This window comes from Phyllobates terribilis, unplaced genomic scaffold, assembly GCF_046119375.1.
Source record: "Phyllobates terribilis strain yellow unplaced genomic scaffold, ASM4611937v1 Scaffold_11__3_contigs__length_659146591, whole genome shotgun sequence".
NCBI classification, from domain to species: Eukaryota; Metazoa; Chordata; class Amphibia; order Anura; family Dendrobatidae; genus Phyllobates; species Phyllobates terribilis.
In genome coordinates, this window is record NW_027362771.1 from 359,052,384 (window position 1) to 359,072,965 (window position 20,582).

Here is a 20,582-nt window from a genome sequence, read left to right on the forward strand (position 1 = left end):
GAAGTGTACCTGCCCCGGTATGCCACACTAGCCAAATTATATACCATTAACCAAAATTCTATACAATCTGTGGAACCCTTGCCTCCATCTCACCCGGAGGAAGGTAACGGCTCTAAGAAAAACATGGAGGACTGGTGTCAGCAACTACATCTGGGTACTGACTCCACTCCCGCACACCAGAAACAAGGAGTCCATCGGGTGGTTCAAGAGTACGAGAGAGTGTTCAGTAAACACCCGTTAGACTTCGGGCGAGTCAAGGGGGTAGAACACCACATCCCCACGGGAGACCATCCTCCTATAAAAGAGAGGTATCGACCCGTACCCCCTGCCCACTACCAACACGCCAAGGGGATGCTTAGAGACATGAAGGAGGCTGGGGTGATCAGGGATAGCTGTAGCCCCTGGGCAGCTCCACTAGTCTTAGTCAGAAAAAAAGACAACACCATGAGGATGTGTGTAGATTACCGGAAAATCAACCGTATCACACACAAGGATGCGTACCCCTTACCAAGGATAGAGGAGTCATTGGCTGCTTTAAGATCTGCTAACTTCTTCTCTACCTTGGATCTCACTAGCGGGTACTGGCAGGTTCCTGTAGCAGAGGCGGACCGGGAGAAGACCGCATTCACCACCCCGATGGGACTTAGCGAGTTCACCTGCATGCCGTTCGGACTCTGCAACGCACCAGGAACCTTCCAACGACTAATGGAGTGTTGTCTGGGCCACAGAAACTTCGAGACGGTCCTGTTGTACCTGGACGATGTCATCGTATATTCCAATACGTATGAGGACCACCTGAAACACCTGGCGGAAGTGTTCGAAGCTCTGGCGAGTTACGGCCTAAAGGTGAAACCCTCCAAGTGTCACCTCCTGAAACCAAAGGTGCAGTACCTGGGACACGTGGTGAGCGCTGACGGAGTGGCTCCCGACCCTGATAAGATCACCGCAATTAAGGAATGGCCAAGCCCCTCCAGCGTAAAAGAAGTGCGGCAGTTCCTCGGGTTGGTAGGCTACTACCGAAGGTTTATTCCCGGTTTCACCAAAAAGGCAGCACCTATGCAGGACCTCCTGATAGGCCAGTCCCGGAAGGCCAAGAACCAGAAGCCGCCCTTCAAATGGGAGGAGCTGGAAGAAGAGTCCTTCCGCCAGCTGAAGATGGCCCTCACGGGGGACGAAATCCTGGCGTACCCGGATTATAGCCAGCCCTTTATCCTCTACACCGACGCCAGTAACATCGGGCTAGGAGCCGTACTGTCCCAGATCCAGCAGGGGAAGGAACGAGTAATCGCCTACGCCAGCCGAAAACTGCGACCCACCGAAAGGAACCCCGAGAATTACAGCTCATTTAAGCTAGAGTTCCTGGCCGTAGTATGGGCAGTCACCGAGCACTTTAAGCATTACCTCGCTTCTTCCCGGTTCACCGTGTACACGGATAACAACCCGTTGACACACCTGGACACGGCAAGACTCGGTGCCCTGCAGCAGAGGTGGATGGCCCGTCTGTCCAACTACGAGTTCACAATCAAATACCGGGCCGGACGCTCCAATACCAACGCGGATGCCCAACCTGCCGGACGAAGGAGAAGATCCGGAGGGACTGGAAGAAGTTGAACTCCCTGCGTTCCACCGTCATGGGACTATCCAGTATTCCCACCGGGTAAGGAGTAAGCAGGCTGCTACGTTGAACCCCTTACCTCACTACAACTGGGCGGAAACGCAAGACAGTGACCCTGCCGTCCGACTGGTGAAGGAGATGCTGACTCACCCGGAGGCTTGCCTTGAACCAGATGCTCCGGAGGAAGCCAAACAACTATGGGCAGAGAAGAGTCGACTGTTCCTTTACAAGGGGAAGTTGTGCCGCAGAATGGTTAACTCCCGGACGCATGAACTACTCTGGCAAGTAGTGGTGCCACGAAGAGACGCAGCCATGGTGATGGAGGCATACCACGACGGAGCTGGACACTTCGGGTGGAAGAAGCTGGAGTTCCTGCTGCGCGAGCGATTCCACTGGGTAGGCATGAGGGGAACCATTGAGAAGTGGTGCAGAGACTGTGGCCCGTGCAACCTGAGAAGGAAGGACCGTGCCAGCCAGAAGACTCCCCTGCAGTCCATCGTCACCCGGCAACCGTTGGAACTGGTAGCCTTGGATCATGTAAAACTGACCCCAAGCAGAAGCGGCTATGTCTACGCGTTAACCATCGTGGATCATTACTCCCGGTTCTTGGTTGTCGTCCCCGTCAAGGACTTAACGGCTCAAACAGCAGCTAGAGCCTTCCAGCAGCACTTTTGCCGTCCACACGGGTACCCGGACCAAGTGCTGACGGACCAGGGACCTGCCTTTGAAGCGGAGGTCTTCCAGGAATTCTGCAATCTGTATGGCTGCCGGAAGATAAGGACGACACCCTACCATCCGCAAACTAATGGACTTTGTGAGAAAATGAACCAGGTGGTAATGGATCTTTTAAAAACGTTGCCCCTGGAAGAACGCAGTCTGTGGCCTGAGAAGTTGCCCGATCTGGTGGACCTATACAACCACATCCCGGTAGGTTCCACCAACTGTACCCCGGCTTACCTAATGAGGGCAAGACCTGGTAAGTTACCTGTTGACCTGGAAATGGGAGTCCTGACACCCGAGGACACTTCACCAGAAACAGACTGGGACACAGAGAGGCAGCAGCAGTACCGGAGAGTACAGGAGAGCGTGGAGCGAAGTCTCTGTCAGGCTAGGGAAAGACGAGAGAAAACTTACAACCAGTATGCTCCCGCTGTTCCCCTGGTACCCGGAGAGCAGGTCTTGAAGAGGAAGAGACGGCTCCACAAGTTGGACGACCAGTGGGAAAAGGACCCGTACACCGTACTGCCCTCAAGCCACGAGAACCCGAAGGTTTGTACCATCAGTAAAGACGGAGGGGAAACCACAGCCATTGTATCCCGGGACCACCTGAAGAAGTGTCCCGAACAACTGAGGAACCCTGAAGAGGAACAAGAAGACCATCGACCCGTAGAGGAAAGGGAAGATATGGTTAGTACTGTGCTCGGGGACTTCCCTCGGTCTTGGACTCAAGTCAATGGTGCAGTTGTGGTACCCGTATTCACCTTCCTCCAACCAGCATCCCAAGCACCTACGGAGCAACAGGTAGAGCTGGAAGAACAGCCGGTCCAGGAGGCAGAAGACCCCACACCCGCAGACCAGGAGGATCAACCCTCTGCTTGCAGTGAGCCTGCCATATCCCTAGTGAGCCAAAGAGCCGGTAGACAGCTGCCCAGTTTACCCTTGACAGCTCCTACACCCTGTAGTTCAGGGCTAGGCAGTCAGCTCCGTAGGTCCACTAGGGCCACTAGAGGCCAGTTACCCGCACGGTGGAGGATTTGAAGTGTATAAATTGTTTTATTTATGTTTACCTGTGTATTGTTGCTTGTGTATAATTTTGTGTTTCTAGTTATTTGTAGGAGTCCTTGGCGGATTTACCGGGAATCCTTGTACATAGTTGGAGCGTAACCCAGGACGGACTAGAGACTGTTAAGGACTCGGGGTAGGACAAACCCCTACCTGGTTACGTCTCCCTGTTTTGGTGAAATGGACACCTTGCTTTTCTTCAAAGACTGCACCCGGTTACGGACATGCCGTAACCATCTTTATATGTTTTTCTTATTGTATTATTATTGTTTTTATCTTGTTATGTTTTTCTAAAATATGTTTAGTCCCGGAGTACTAAATTTCACTAGGGGGGAATGTGACACCCCAGGGGTCTGGTTGCCACAGTGATAGAGATGTTATGTCTGAGAGCAGGTGGGAGGTCCTTTGGTCAGGGATCCTGTGCATGCCACACCTCCTGCCCAGTCTTGGGAGGGGAAGAACTTCCCCTATATAAACCCGGGGCTGAAGCAGGGTTAGGAGTCAAGGAGAGTAGAGACAAGAAACAGTCATAGGAAGAAACAGCTGGAGCTCAGTGGGAGCAATACTACTACGAGTCAGGGGCTGGCAGCTGCAGAGCTCGCCCTGACTGAGAAGCTTTCTTACCGGACCCGGCGTCCGAGGCTGTGGGGACTAACTCTTACCCAGCAGCAGAAGCCGACCAGCAGGGGATTTCAGGTCCTCAGGCCCAGAAACCCGAAGGCACGGTCACACGTGTGGGACCAGCACCGCCATCGTGGAGCGGAAGCCAATAGAAGGCCCCGAGTCACCGGCCATACGGGTGAACACCACACGGTACACTCAGGGACGTGGGTTACTTTTACCCGCCTCTAGCAAGGTAGCCAGAAGAGTACAGTCAGTTTGGGAGGCCTACAACTCCGCCTGGCCAGGGGAGATCCCATCTGCTCAAGGACTGACCAGGCCCCGTTCGCTAGCAAGTACTCCGGGAGGGTCTATCGTTGTTACCAGTAAAGACCCTGAATTACACCGCACCATCTCTGAGTGGTTCCTGCTACCCCCATCTTCCACGTCGGCTGCCCTGAGGCCATACCCCTCCCGTTGGGGGTTATACTATCACGCTGCACAATTCTACACCGGCCTCAGCGGTCTGCCCTGCAGCGGCAGCTCCATAGCTGCAAATCAACGGGTGGCGTAGTCGACACTCAAATAACATCTATCAAGACTGCCACACACTGAGTTTGACTCCCTGGGCACGGACCGGGTCCCCGCCACTCGGAGACTACAACCCTCATCTGATCCGGTTCCGGGTAAGCCCCCGTGCGCGAGACGCTGCGCGACACAGCAGGCCCAGGGGCGCGTCACATATCTTTTTAGTCTGCCCTATCACACTACTTCATTATTCCAATTTCACTCAGTTCTCCCTTCCTACATTTCACAGCAGAATCTACATTTCATCAGTTTCCCACACCCTCCATGCATGCAGTACCACTTTCTGCTGGCTTGTGGCAAATGCCGCTTTACAAGAACACCCTTATTTATGGCTGGCCCATACAATACAATGACTTTTTACTTTATGTGTCACTCATTTTTCCTTATAGATTGTAAGATTGTGAGCAGTAAAGTCCTCACTCCTTTTGTTTGCATTGTTGAATTGTGGGTTACTCTGTAATGTCTGATGTGGTTTGTACATTTTTCCTCTTAATTCTAAAGCGCTGGTAATTGTGTTGGCATGATATAAATCAAAACTATTATTATTAGTAGTAGTAGTAGAAGGGACTTGTGCCTCAGATACTAAGTAATGGACACAAGCTCAGAGAATCGTGCTTCCTTGTTAGGGCAATGTTTGCACAGAGCGTGCCCTGGTAGCTCACTTGTTGGTAAGTGTAGTCCTACTATCCAGGACTATACAGCAGTAGTCCCCAACCTTTTTTGCACCAGGGACCGGCTTGAAGCAAGATCATTTTTCCATGGCCCAGCAAGGAGGGGGTGGGGTGGGCGGGGCTTTGGTCATATGGGGGAGGGGTAATGGAGGGATTTGGAGTTTAGTGCATATTTATCATATAGTGTAGACCAGGTCCCCGCCAGGAGCTATGCCAGGAGCCCCACATAATGTGCTGTGCCAGGAACCGCATCACTGAGGCCCCATCACGCCCTGCAGCAGGACAGGGCAGCTGTCCTGACAGCTGCTGTTCAGCTGCATTTACTTCATCCCAGGGGCGGACACAGACTGTAGTGGGCCCCTGTGCAAGAAATTTTTGGGGGCCCCCCCCGCCCTTCATAAGGCAACAAAGTTATGTAAACATAACCCCCCATGTGCATCGCTCACCCCCCGTGCATCTCTCATCCCCCTCCGTGCATCTCTCATCCCCCCCCGTGCATCTCTTATCCACCCCCCGTGCATCTCTTATCCACCCCCCGTGCATCTCTCATCCACCCCCCGTGCATCTCTCATCCACCCCCCGTGCATCTCTCATCCCCCCCCCCGTGCATGTCTCATCCCCCCCCCGTGCATGTCTCATCCCCCCCCCGTGCATCTCTCATCCCCCCTCGTGCATCTCTCATCCCCCTCGTGCATCTCTCATCCCCCTCGTGCATCTCTCATCCCCCTCGTGCATCTCTCATCCCCCTCGTGCATCTCTCATCCCCCTCGTGCATCTCTCATCCCCCCGTGCATCTCTCATCCCCCCGTGCATCTCTCATCCCCCCCGTGCATCTCTCACCCCCCCCGTGCATCTCTCACCCCCCCCGTGCATCTCTCACCCCCCCCGTGCATCTCTCACCCCCCCCCGTGCATCTCTCACCCCCCCCGTGCATCTCTCACCCCCCCCGTGCATCTCTCACCCCCCCCGTGCATCTCTCACCCCCCCCGTGCATCTCTCCCCTCCCCCCATGTGCATCTCTCATCTCTCCCCTCCCCCCCCATGTGCATCTCTCATCTCTCCCCTCCCCCCCCATGTGCATCTCTCATCTCTCCCCTCCCCCCCCATGTGCATCTCTCATCTCTCCCCTCCCCCCCCATGTGCATCTCTCATCTCTCCCCTCCCCCCCATGTGCATCTCTCCCCTCCCCCCCCATGTGCATCTCTCATCTCTCCCCTCCCCCCCCATGTGCATCTCTCATCTCTCCCCTCCCCCCCATGTGCATCTCTCATCTCTCCCCTCCCCCCCATGTGGATCTCTCATCTCTCCCCTCCCCCCCATGTGGATCTCTCATCTCTCCCCTCCCCCCCATGTGGATCTCTCATCTCTCCCCTCCCCCCCATGTGGATCTCTCATCTCTCCCCTCCCCCATGTGCATCTCCCATTCCCCCCACTCCTAGTTAATTGTATTTAAAAAAAAATAAAACTTGTTATACTTACCCCCATGCGATCCCTGCAGAATCCTGGCGCTCGTCCAAATCGCTGACACCAGGTTCTCCTGCCTTCCGGTCATGTGACGGCGCCGTCACATGACCGGAAGTCAAAGGAATTATGAGATGTCCTGGACCCGGCGCTTTGCATGGTGCCGGGGGCCCCATGAGGAGAGAGACGCACAAGAGGGGGGCTCCGAGGGGGCTCCTACCGGCCGGGCCCCATACTGGAGTCAGGGCAGTCATGCCCTGATGGCGGCCCTGCTGGAGGCTGGAGGGGCCCCCTCTCCCTCGGGGCCCCCGTTCAATGAACCGGCTGCACGGACGGTAGTTCCGCCCCTGCTTCATCCTGCTTCAGGACCTGTGGTGACATCAGTTATGTACCTTGATGTCATCACAGGTCCTCTACAGGTCTACCCTGCGGGAGTCTAGAACAGCGGGCAGCATCCACCCCACACAGTATGCTCTGAGCCACCGCAGACCAGAGCACACTGTCAATGTTTAGTGATTGTCTGTGGCGGTGCCGCGGACCGGCTGAAAAACCCCAACGGCCCGGTCCTGGTCCGCGGACCGGCGGTTGGGGACCTCTGCTATACAGTACTCTGATGTAAAAAACAATCAGCTTCTCCACCATAATCCTGCTCTGTCCTCAGCAAAAGGAAGTTATGTGTCAGTGGTCAATCAAAGAACAGCACAAAAAAAAGTCTGTCTGGCTCCAGTAATCGCTAACAGAATCCTTTTGTTAACCCCTTCGCAACCCTGGGATTTTCCGTTTTTGCATTTTCGTTTTTTGCTCCCCTTGTTCCCAGAGCCATAGCGTTTTTATTTTGTGGTCAATATGGCCATGTGAGGGCTTATTTTTTGCAGGACGAGTTGTACTTTTGAAAGACATTACTGATTTTACCATATCGTGTATGAGAAAAAAATTCCAAGTGCGGTGAAATTGCAAAAAAAGTGCAATACCACAGATGTTTTTTTCTTATTTTTTTTACCACGTTCACTGAATGCTAAAACTGACCTGCCATTCTTATTCTCCAGGTCATTACGAGTTCATAGACACCAAACATGTATAGGTTCTTTTTTATTTAAGTGGTGAAAACAAAATTCCAAAGTTTGCTTAAAAAAAAAAAAAAAAAAAGGCGCCATTTTCCAAGACCCGTAGTGTCTCCATTTTTCGGGATCTGGGGCCGGGAGAGGGCTTATTTTTTGCGCGGCAAGCTGAAGTTTTTATTGATACAATTTTGGGGTAGATCCGATGTTTTGATCGCCCGTTATTGCATTTTATTGCAATGTTGCGGCGACCAAAAAACGTAATTCTGGTGTTTAGAATTTTTTTCTCATTACGCCGTTTACCGATCGGATTAATTCTTTTTTTATATTGATAGATCGGGAGATAACGAACTCGGCGATACCAAATATGTGTATGTGGGCTTTTTTTCTAATATTTTATTTTGAATGGGGTGAAAGATTTAAACTTTTATATTTTTTTAATCTTTTTAAAAACATTTTTTTTTCACTTTTTGCTTGCTTCTATAGTCTCCATAGGAGACTAGAAGCAGCACTTGTCTGATCGCCTCTGCTACATAGAGGTGATGAACAGATCACCTCTATGTAGCAGAAATGCTCCTGTGCTATGAAAGCGATCAGCACATGACAACCACTGGGGTCTGCTGCAGACCCAGGGTTGTCATGCCCATGCATCAGTGACCCGCGATCACGTGACGGGGTCACCGATGGGCGGGGTAAGTGACGCGCTTCCGGCGCGGCGATGTTAAATGCTGCTGTCAGAGATCGACAGCGGTATTTAACATGTTAACAGCCGCGGGTGGATCGCAATTCCACCCGCGGTTGTTGCGGGCACATGTCAGCTGATTATTACAGCTGACATGTGCCCGGTTCAGTGTGGGCCCACCGCCGGAGCCCCCGCTGAACAGGGGGTGACAGCCTGGTGCGTACTAATACGTCCTAGGCTGTAAAGGGGTTAAGACAATAAACATAATCCCAGTTGCAGAGAGTAAAAAAAGTATGAGAATCCTGTAGACAAATGTCTGGGGATTTTAAATTTTCTTAGGTGCCCTGGTCTAATGTGACATGGCAGCAGCAACAATTACATTACTAATAAGACATACACAAGTTGCTAATTATCCATGACGGAAACCAGATGGGCCCGAATATAGTCACTTGGAGTCCTACTGGTTCCTTTTGTACCCTTTTTATAACGGATCTGTATTCAATTGTAGGAACAGAGACGGAAATCCAAAACCTTTTTTATATTGTTTAATAAATGCCCCCAATTGAAATCAAAAATGTCAGTTTCAGATTATTTTTTACATCTTTCACAAAACTCTTGTCTTGAAAACGAAGACGACAAGTGGAAAGCATGAAAATGTCTTTTATTAAAAATCACAGAAATGAGCAATCATTTTATAATTTATGTTTAATGATATTGTCCATTCAAGGTAGGTCAATTTTATTACTCGGCTCTTGCTGACATTATGTATAACATGTATAAATACTTTAAAGGTACTAAGTCCTAGCACTAGACCTGCACTATAGAATGGCTCTCAGTTTGCCATATACCATAGTTAGCTAGTGAGTGCCAAAAGGGCCAGCAGCACAGTTCCCTAGAATGTCTAGGGTTTAAGGCAGCATCAAATCAATGCCTTATAGTTTTTGATTTGCTTAAATTAAGATCTTTCACTGGAGCCTCAAACAACAGTCAACGAAAAATGTACTGACATTCTTTGAAATCACAGAACAATGGCAGCAGTGGGCAGGAACATGATGTTCTTCTCTGAAATCAGCATATATCCATCTAAGAATTGTAGAAAAAGACGTTCCAAGTAGGGTTTAGCAATACAAAGCCAGTTTGGTTGTGCGAATGTATTGACATTGACAGTAGTGAGATCCTTCCATTGTAGATTTTCTATTTTAGATATGCTAAACTCTAGAATTGTCCCATATATCCACCATGAATTTAAATTTACTTTTTTGGGATGTATTAAAGGAGTTTTCAACTTTCAGCTTTCTCCCCTGTATAGGCTAGAGCTGAGTAAAGATAATAAAATCAAATAGTACTCACCCATCCTGGGTTTCAGAGCCACACTCTGCTGTTGCTCTCGTCTCGTAGTGGTGACATCATGGCTATAGAGCAACACCACTGAAGCAGCTCATGCTACTGTATCTACATCAACTGAGTTCAGTGACTGGCTGCAGTGGTGCACAGTTGTCGTGACATCACCACTGTAGCCAATACACAGACTGGAGCAGTGGTGGAAAGAAGGCGCTGGACACCAGGAAGAGTGAGTACCATCTGATTTTATTATTTTGACACCGCCCTGGCCAATAGATGGGAGAACCCTGAAAGTTGAAAATCAGTTTAATAGCTGAATGTTGATTACATCCATTTGAGTCCACACTTTGATGGATTATATTATAATATGTATTTGTTGCCTTCAATTTATTTATTATTAACATTGCAATCTATAGTATTTTCTGGCAGACTACAAGAAATTATTGGGATAAGCAATAGCTAATGTTATAAGTACTAACAATACTTAAAATGCCTAAATAAAAAGAGGTGGCAAATCTCTTGCATTAAGCAGTTTTCATTCATTCATTCAAACTAAAACATTATAACGTGAAGTATAAACCTTTTAACTTGTGTTTTCTTCCAATAGGATTGCACATATGGCCTGAATGACATACTCACATATATATATATATATATATATATATATATATATATATATATATATATAATTTTTTGAAGGTAGGTGTGAATTATAATAAATCATTGTGATTGGTGTCTCCCTTTTTACTAAGCAGTTTACAGCACATTCACATTAACACTCTGTTTCTGTTGATGTACTTTCTTTAGTCTTTTTTGAGTCCGCTGTAGCACTCCCACAGGCCACTACAATGTTCATGACACTACTAGCATGTCCGGGTCTTTCTAGTCTATCCATTAAGGATCGAGCCTTTCTAGAATGACTGTGCAAACTCTTGGATCTAGGAGAAGCAAAGTCAAAATTCTTTTCTGATTTTACAGAGAGTAAGTTTTCTGTTTCTGTCCTTTCAGTGAAAAGTGTACAGGGGAAGGAGGCACTGTTTCCTATTTCTCCAATGTCACTTTCATCTTCTGTATCGGTTAACAACAGTGGTTTAAGCTCAGCCTGAATCTCTGCTTCGGATACAATGTTGGGAGGTTCTGGAGTTCCCTTGGGAGATGCATCTTGGTAACTGAGCTGGTTGGCCCAATCTTCTACTGCAGGTGGACAAATCTGGTCCATAATTGTGCTATACTCTGCCGTCCAGTTATTAACGCCACCCACTAGTTTACCAGCCTGTGTGAATATAAAACTTCTAGATTTTGTCATAGTTGTTTGACAGGTGTTATATGACTGACCAGGATAATATTTTGCAGCTATTGATTTTTCTAATGGGTAGGATATTGTAGCTTCTAGTTTTGTCCTTTCAACTGTTAAATGAGAGTTTGCAAAGTCAGAAGCGGGAATATTTGCAAGCGACTTGCCATTTATGATGACATCGTTTTGTACAACTGTTTCTTCGCCGGTGTCTTCCTTGCTCAGTTGTTGCTTATCACTTTCAGGAGTCCATGTATCAATACAAGAAATTGGTCTTGTTTGTGAAACAATTCCTAAAGTCAGTGTGCTTAAGTCTTTAGTGGTGACAGCATTGGCGCTCGAAGCATAACGTAGACTGGCCTGCCTTGGCACTAAGTGGGCTTTTTGATCACCTTCGACTTTCTCTGTTTTCATCCCAAAAGAATAAGCTTTTTTTCGTAACCCCAATGCAGGTGACATTGACACTACGCTCTCATCACCTGGTATTTCATCACCCTCTGCCTGGTATTTATATATGCTGTTGCCATCAGAACTGTTCACACTGCCTTGTCTTAGAAGATAGGCTGCATCACAATCTGAAGAAGCTCGTGACCGAACATGAACCAACTCAGACTTGTCTATTCCAACAAGTTTTTCAAGAGCATTCACCATTCTACCGGAAAGTTCTTCTAGCTGGGAAAGGCGAAGATCAACTGTTTGCAGAGAAGCCTTCATGAAATGTTCCCGTTCATTGACTTCTTCCAACCTCATGGACATATTTTCAACCCTATAACGTAAAACATAAAAATCTTTACAAATCACAAAACTTTGCACTAATCTTTGACAATGTGTTTTCTGCAGTTTGTATTGAACAGGACCCGTCACTTGCTCAAAAATCCCTGGGCTCCCCTGATTCTGCTGATCTTTTCTTTTTTGCGTGTCATAGCTTCATTGCAGAGATATTCACATTTGTTTATTCTGGAGTGCAATATGTGAAATTTCTACTTGTAGTCTTGACATTTCTTCATAGTCCTCTATTGGTGCGTGCGCTTTCATCCCTCTCTCCCAGACGCTGTCAATCACAGCTTGGCAGCTGATCTAGATATCTCAGAAGCTGCCGAGTTGTGATTGGGGTGGGTCACATTACTGGCTACTCCTGGCACCGTCACTGAGAATCCTGACAACACGTGATATGTGCGATGTGAGGATTCACAAGTTTGCAGTAACATAGAATGACTGCAGACTTTCATGCCAAACCTGGACAATTCCTTTAAGCCAATGATGTAGTGATTATAAGTGTAACAAATGCATCATTTTTCTTTCAATGTTTTTCAATGTCAGAAAAGAACAATAAAAAGGTTATGAATATATAGATATTGCTACATACTGTATGTATTAATGTAAGCTGTTTCAGAAAATAGATAATTTTCACCATTATATACATAGTTACATAGTTAGTAAAGCCGAATAAAGACTTGCGTCCATCAAGTTCGACCTGTTAGTTCTGTAATTGCTAAAGTTGATCCAGAGGAGGGCAAAAACCCCAAATGATTTAGCCAATCTTCACCTGAGGAAAAATTCCCTCCCGACTCTGAAACTAGCAGTCAGAATAAATCCCTGTATCAACCTACTATTTTATTCTATTTTTAAGTATATGCAGAAATCTGCCTGGTATCTAGAAATGCATCCAGTCCTTGCTTGAACTGGTTTAGTGAATCCGACATTACCGTCTCCTCACTCAGTGAATTCCATATTCTCACTGCTCTTACCATAAAGAACCCCTTCCTATGCTGGTGCTGAAACCTTTTCTCTTCCAGTCTTAGTGAATGCCTTCTTGTTACCGTAATATCCCTCCTTTTGAACAAATCCCGGGCAAGATCTCTATACTGTCCCCTAACATATTTGTACACATTTATTATGTCCCCCCTCAACCTTCTCTTTTCCAGGCTGAATAGTCCTAGTTTTGCCAACCTCTCTGGGTATTGCAGTCCCTCCATTCCCCTTATTCACCTGTTAAGGCTAGATGCACACATCTGAGTGTCACCATCTGACAGAAATGAACCATTTTTTTCTAAGGTGTCATCCAAGTTACATCAGATTTTTTCTCATCCCTTTTTATTCACTGAAGCAGGTAGACTGTCTGAACTTTAATATCTGTTGGCTCTTAACAATGTATCAGTTAAAAACGGATGAAACTAGGATGGAACTCTGAAGTACAAAGCCTGTCTTCCTAGATTCATGCATGTATCACGGATCCCAAAAGTCTGATCTGCAAAGATGAGAATAGGACGTGCTCTGAGTCTCACGGACCGGAGACACGGACCCATTTTTAAAACTGATCTGTGTAGCCATCAATGAAACTCTATGGGTCAGTGTGCTGTCTGAGGAAAAAACGGACAGCACTAAGATGTGTCACACGCATGTGTGAATGTAGAATAACAGGACTGTGTCATCAGAAAATGATGTGTTAAATCAATTTATTTTTTTAAGAATATATATTTTTTAATTTTATATAACATTACGTCTAGTGGTAACTAGGGATGAGCGGACGCGTGGAAGTTCGGGTTCTGGTACACGAACCGAACTTTAGTCCTAATTTCGGTTCGGGTACCAGAACTGTACCCGAACTTGAACAAGAACCCGAATCCTATTGAAAACAATGGAGACCTGAACTTTTAGATATTGAAAAATTTTCTCTCTGACTTCTCCTGGAACTCCGAACTTTGCAACGGGCTTCCTGGAAAAAGTTTGTGTTCTGGGTTTAGCGCCGGTCATTAACTGTCCGGTACGAACCCAAAACTTATAAGTTCGGGTTCGCTCATCACTAGTGGTAACTGTAACAACTGCAAAATTTTCTTTTTTGTTTTTCTAAATAGATATTGATATGAAAAATGTAAAAAAATATCCAAAATTGTTAAATATATTTATCATAAAAACATGATTTATACAATAGTAATTTTTTGATGACAAATTCCCTTAAATCCCCTGCTGCTCCAGCGCCAGTGCTCCAGCAGTGCTCATAGGCTTTGTTCATTTTCCTGCAGCAATAAACTGCTGTCCACATTATTGCTACATCAAGCGTGTGGTATATGCAACAATTACTGCTGAGCCGAATGATTGGCTGCAAAGTTCATGTGGATGAAAGCCCATTATTGCTACAATGAAATAAATAAAATCCAATTCGGAGCACTAGAGTTAAAAGGAATTTGTAACCAGGTTTTTACTAGGTAATCTGAGAGCACCATAATGTAGAAGCAGAGATCCTGATTCCAGTGATGTCATGTAATGTTGCTGGGCAGTTTTACTGTTTCAATACAATCGTTTTTTTTATCAGCAGGAGATTATCACTAGAGAACAACTGGCCTTGTGCCTCCTAGTCTATCCCCCTCCCAGCAATGATAAATGACACATCACTGGAATCAGGGTCTCTGTCCCTACCATATGCTGCTGTGAGATTAAATAGAAAAATCCTGTTTACAAATTCCCTTTAAGAAATCATTATTTGTTTTTTTTTTCCTGTTAATTAAATTTTTTAAACTCCCAGGCATTTTCTTTAAAGTAGTACAATGCTTTTCATGTTTTATAATGATGAGGGCTATCTATATTTAAAAGGGACAATGATTTTACTGTTCTGATGTTCATCAGGTAGAGAATTGTCATGGAGTTGCTGTGTAAACTCTGCTTGATATATGATCATTTGGATTTACACAGGTCTCTATGGCACCACTGAACCTGACAGTAGTGGGGATGTTACCATCAAAATAGCTCTTGAATGTAGCCTCAGATTTTTCATCTGTAATTTCAAGGAATACATAAGAAATCCTTGAGGGTTAGAAAAAAAATCTTGGTGATGGCTAAAAGGTGTCTGTGGGAATACCTTTCTGAGGTTACCCGAATCCGCTCGTCATTAGAGGACTGCTGCTCATCTTCCTTCTCTTGAAAATATTCTTCTACACATTGTTCTTCAAACTCATAGAGTTTCTTCAGTTCCTCCTCATTCAGAAACAGCTCTGCAAGGTTAAAAGCACAATGACTGTATTAGTAAGTAAAGTATTTGATGCATTATGCTTATGTGATGTAGACCTCAGTGACTTGGTTCTCCATGATTGGATTTTACTACACATATGCATTAGAGTGGCCGTAGATTTGCAGGCTACATTGTGAGTCATGTCACTAGCATTTGGTGAGCCATTGCTGTAAAAAATATAGAAGCTGCTTTCTTCTAGAAAATTCAAAATATATGGCTTAATACACTCTTAAATCAAGGAACCATTTGATGCAATACAAGGGTGTTCAAGATTTATGGATTCTATATTATCATTGATTACATCAACTTTATTCTAAGCACAATTTCCATATTCTGCCAAAAGAAAAATTGTAATTGTCCTTGCCACAGAATAACAACTACTATATGTTTTATTTATATAGCGGCACCACATTTTGCAGCTCTTTACCATTAGAGAAATAAGAAGCAAATAAAATGACACACGACCAAAAGAAATGTGCAAACAGTGAGACAAAAAGTAAAAAAGTCACATTTCTATCCACTGACTGCAAGCAATGACGGCTCCTATGAATGACACTAAGTCAGAAAGTATTGCAAATTGTAGAGCTTTTTCTGATATAAAATATATCCCTAATGTGCTTAAACCAAAATAATGATTCAATAATATAAAAGGAGGACAAAGAAAGCATGGTTGTAATCATGTGGAAGGCTTCCTAACTTACTCAGCCCTCTATCTCGCTCATCCTGATCGCCTTCTTGCATCTTTCTGCAGCGGCAACATAGGCGCTTTAAAATGATGTACATGTGGCTGAAGATTATCATTGGAGGTGGCAAGACAGGTCGGTCATGAAAAGTCATAATAAGTTGGTAACGCTGGAACTTCCACACCTGGTTTGAAATTGATTTTACTTCAAAAAATGTATTGCTGAAAATAAAGAATGAAAATATTCATAAACATCATTCTATACAGCTGACTTTATGGCTAACATTATTTAAAAATAATGATTAAAGAACTGACATTTATACACAGTATATGGACAAAAGTATTAGGAACACCTATGCATTATACCTAGAGGAGCTTTTATAACATACCATTATAAATTCATAGGCTTTAATAAGGAGTTGTATTATGGTGTGCATTATGGCATCCAAAGAGTTCAATTTTGGTCTCAACTGTCCAGACTATATTCTCCCAGTATTTCACAGGCTTGTCTAAATGTTGTTGAGCAAACTTTAAACACACTTGAACATGGTTTTTGTTCAGCAATGGAGTCTTGTGGTGAGCGTGCATACAGCCATAGAGGTTGAGTGCATTCCAGGTCTTTCTGTAACTTTTCACAGGTGGTCCTTGGCTCTTATACAACTTATACTACGTCTGAAATCTTGTGGGGTGCATCTGTTCGTGGCTGGTTTATGGTGAAATTATGTTCTTTCAGTACACACTAGAACTTTCAGTAGCTTAGAAATTTTTCTGTAACCAATGCCATCATTATGATTTGCAACAATAAGGTTGCAAAGGTCTGGAGACAGCTCACTGGTTTTACCCATCATGAGATGTTTTTTGTGGTGTACCTTGGTAATGAGACACCTTTTTATAGGCCATCAATTGAACCAGCTGATATTATATTTTACTAATTGGCATTATTGCTTTCTGATTACTTATAGATTTCAGCTGGTATCATGACTTTCCATAGCTTTTTGCACCTCTCTTTCGTCAAGTGTTCAAAATTTTTTCCTGTGTCATTTATTACACGTAACTTAATTTATGGACATCTATGGTTTGATTTATTTGCCTGTGTGGATTGGATGGGTTGTTAACGACATCTGGTGAGAATTTCTTGTCAATAGCACTTTTAGAAATATATTTACTTAAAAAATTGGTGACGTGTTCAATACTTATTTCACCCACTGTATAGTGTATTTATGTGTTTGGTGGACTGAAACCTGCCCTTGTACATCAGAGCTGCATGACTTAGATACACTATAGGACAGTACCTGATGACTTGAGCAAAGTGGAATCTGACAAATCATTTAGTCAGATCAAATGAAAAAAAAAATGCAAGCTGGGTTAGTAAACTCCTTACGTCTATGAGACCATGTGTCCCCCATTTGAATAGAGTCCCATGGACTATAAATGAAAGGCAGAAAGCAAACACCAATTCATTCAAACGGGACACAGGACCCCTATTCCTGGGTGTGGTGGAGGTCTCATCAATGTCCCCACAGACATAAGACACTTATCACCTATCCTTTGGATAGTTTATACATTGTAATTGTTGGACAACCCCTTAGCACCTGTAGGCTTGCAGCTGGACAGGTTTTTGATGAGAGATATGTGTCACCATGGTGCTTAGCCTCTGTGATGTAAAGACCGAAAAATCAGGCTCCAGCACAAGTAGTGCTAAGAGGGTTAATAGAGCATAGCAAGGGTTCAGCTTTTAGGAGCAGTCAGAAAGAGATGGACGGGACTGGCTGCTCCCATATCTCCAACCTTGGGTGTTGTATGGCCTATATAAAGTAGCCAAGCTGTCTCATCTGGGTCTTTGTATGCAAGGTGAAAAGACCTTGCATGTATGGCAAGGTCTGACAGAGGCTGAGTAAAGGACTGAAATCTAAACGGGAGACCCCATGCTATATATCGACTGTTTATTTTCTGTTTTGGTCCTGTTATACCTTTTGTGCCCAGAAGACGCTGTTTTGTTTGGACTTTACCTGGAAGTTTATAATAAGATAATAAACATCAGCTGTTTTGGACCTGACCGCATTGCCTGCCTGTGTGAACGCTGCCTGAAAGCGAGTGAATCCTTGCACACCCTTAGAGCTCAAATGACTCAGTTCATCCTTGCTCCTTTCTTTCTAGCAGGACAATTCCAGTAAGAACGATGTATAAAGTGTGTACTGGAATTTGCTCTCCACATTTTCTTAACAACTACTTAACTGTCTTTACATCCAGGCAAACAGCAGATGGCAGAGTCCTACACGAATGCGATGTTTCCGGCCTCCTGAAATGGCTCCATTAGAATCATTAGGCTTAGCTGGGCTGTGCACTGCTTTCTTAATAAGCTTACGTTACCATCTGCTTTCCCTTAAACAGTAACTGTCTCTATTCCGTGGATCGCCAAGCAAATTCTAGGAAAAACTGTTTAGTTTGACATTTGGCTTTGTTGTGAAATATAGGGAATGAGTATCATCCGTCAGAAGAGATTATCTTGTTTGGAAATTTAATGGCAGTAATGCTTTTTAAAGAAAACCAAAATGATTCGTACCCACAGCTGCTACTTTCTTTGGGGGTTATCTGCTTACAACTTAACATATAAAACTGTTGAAATATATTTTCCAATATTTTCCAAATTATGCAATTTATGGGCGTAAATGTAAAAAATCAAAAAAGTAAAAAGTAAAAGCCTTGCTTTTATTATTAATTTTAGTAAGTAGACACTTTTCACATTAGTGTCATGGCTTCTATTCATAAGAAAGTTATAATAGCTAAGCTAAAACTATTTTCAAACAGACCCAGATGAATCCTGGCAGATCTAATTAAATTGTAATGGGGACCATTAGATTTCCATCGGGGTTCCGAATACTTTTGACGTTAAGAGTAATGCTACAGACTGTGCTATTACTGCCATGAAAAATGTGGAAAAAAGATAAGCATAAGCCTGAAAAATGGTGCATTTTTTCTTTAAGATCTCAAACTTAAAAGGTCTGAGTCATCTACTGGTGTCTTTCACACAGGCCTTGATGCGGTAGCGGGATGAAGTGTGATGCTCTTGTTTCATTAAGTTATGTGCGCCTCCTAATAAATCAGTCAGGACGTGTAATGGCGTGCGTTTCTGTGTACGACTCGCCACAAATCTTACTCTAGTCACTACTGGAGTAAGATTTGTGGTATAACGAATACTGCCGCTTGTCATGAATTTGACAAGTCAGGATTGCCACGCCTGATCCCGCCGCCATACCCCCCAGCTCTGCCCACTTTGTCGGAGCTGGATAAAAATGGTGTGAAAACGCCAAAAGTAGCAATTTTTTTGCTCAACCTTACCTCATTTTTCAAAGATTTGTACACCAGAAATCTGGCGAAAGAGCTTTCATGAATTACCCCCAAAGAAATTTTAGATTTTTCAATATATGCTAAATTCATTATCAATGATTTCTTATTGATTTCCCAAAATTTGATGTAGTATTTATATGGATAGTGCAAATACTATTTCTCTCTGTGACCCCCAATCTCTCTTTGGAAAAGGGGGATCTTCAAATGGATTTTTAGCAAACCCTATCAAGTGGAGAAGTGAGAATCACGGGTTAGACTTCCGTATGGAGAGCCATGTACCTACGTTTCTACCTTACCTATTTGCGGCTGTTATGGAAAGGGTTAGTTGGAATGGAGTTTCTGCCAAAATGAATCCTCCATCAACTTTAATAAGGCTCAGCTTGATCCATTAATGCTCGCAGAAATGTGGTTTAGGAATTAATTAAATTAAGATTCATTTACACATAAATGTGTGCCAGAAATACAGTTTATCTCAATTGGAATAGTAAATCTGCCCAAATAAAATGAATATAAACTGTGCATTCTCTGGAATAATTCTGAGTATTAGTTGGATATTTAGACAATCTACTATCATTCCTCACACATTAGGACAATTATGTGGGTATACGTGATTGTAGCCGCTATTCAGGAGCATCTCCCAGGATGACCATTGACAAGCTGCAATCACAAAATGTATCATTTTGATATACACTCAATTTTCACAATTAATAGATAACCTTTTGACATTAATGGTTGAAATTTTTAGTGCTTTTATTACCGCAAAAGCGTTAAACAACTAGAATTATGCATGTGTAGATGAACTCTTACAGCTGTCACTTTTAATAACTATATTTGGCATTAATGAAGAAACAATAAAACTAGTATTTAATGAAAAGGTGATAATAATAATATACCGTAAATGGAGAAAAAAAAATAAAAACACATTAGTAGATCCTGAGTTCAATTATGCTATTATTTTTAACTTTTTTTTGTCCAGGTTAATATGTACAAATTTCCCAATCCACCCTGAAGTATCACCAATCATGGTGGTGTCATTCTGGGGTATTTGTAGATTCAGCGTCCCAGCCTTTCTTATAAGAGAACCTGAAGGAAAAACTCAACAAACTTTTCATGCACTGCCCTCCACTGATCTGTATTATGAAGTCAAGACTGCTGTTAATGAAAGAGGAAGCAGGACAGTAAAAAAGAAGGTCTAAGGCCACGTTCACATGTTCAGTATTTGGTCAGTATTTTACCTCAGTATTTGTCAGCCAAAATCAGAAGTGGGTAAAAAATACAGAATTGGTGACGTGTTTCTATTATACTTTTCCTCTGATTCTTCCACTCCTGGATTTGGCTACAAATACTGAGGTAAAATACTGACCAAATACTGACCGTGTGAATGTGGCCTTAAAGATGTCGTTTTCAGATACAGTTCAGTATTTTGTGAGTTTTTTACCTCAGTATTTCTAAGC

The 20,582-nt window shown here is 44.2% G+C and overlaps 1 protein-coding gene and 1 long non-coding RNA gene across 2 annotated transcripts in view; one reads left to right on the top strand and one right to left on the bottom strand.

Moving 5' to 3' along the window:
• Window positions 1–20,582, top strand: part of LOC141166334 (uncharacterized) — a 154,342-nt gene that overhangs the window by 30,800 nt on the left and 102,960 nt on the right. The window lies entirely within an intron of this gene.
• TRPM1 (transient receptor potential cation channel subfamily M member 1) overlaps window positions 9,210–20,582 on the bottom strand; it is a 64,281-nt gene continuing 52,908 nt past the window's right edge. The window contains exons 11-13 of the mRNA XM_073652909.1: window positions 15,800–16,002; window positions 14,949–15,081; window positions 9,210–11,858 (exon numbers count right to left, since the gene is read on the bottom strand). Of these exons, the coding sequence (XP_073509010.1) occupies window positions 10,571–11,858; window positions 14,949–15,081; window positions 15,800–16,002 (1,624 nt within the window). The 3' untranslated portion in view covers window positions 9,210–10,570. The remainder of the gene's footprint in view (window positions 11,859–14,948; window positions 15,082–15,799; window positions 16,003–20,582) is intronic.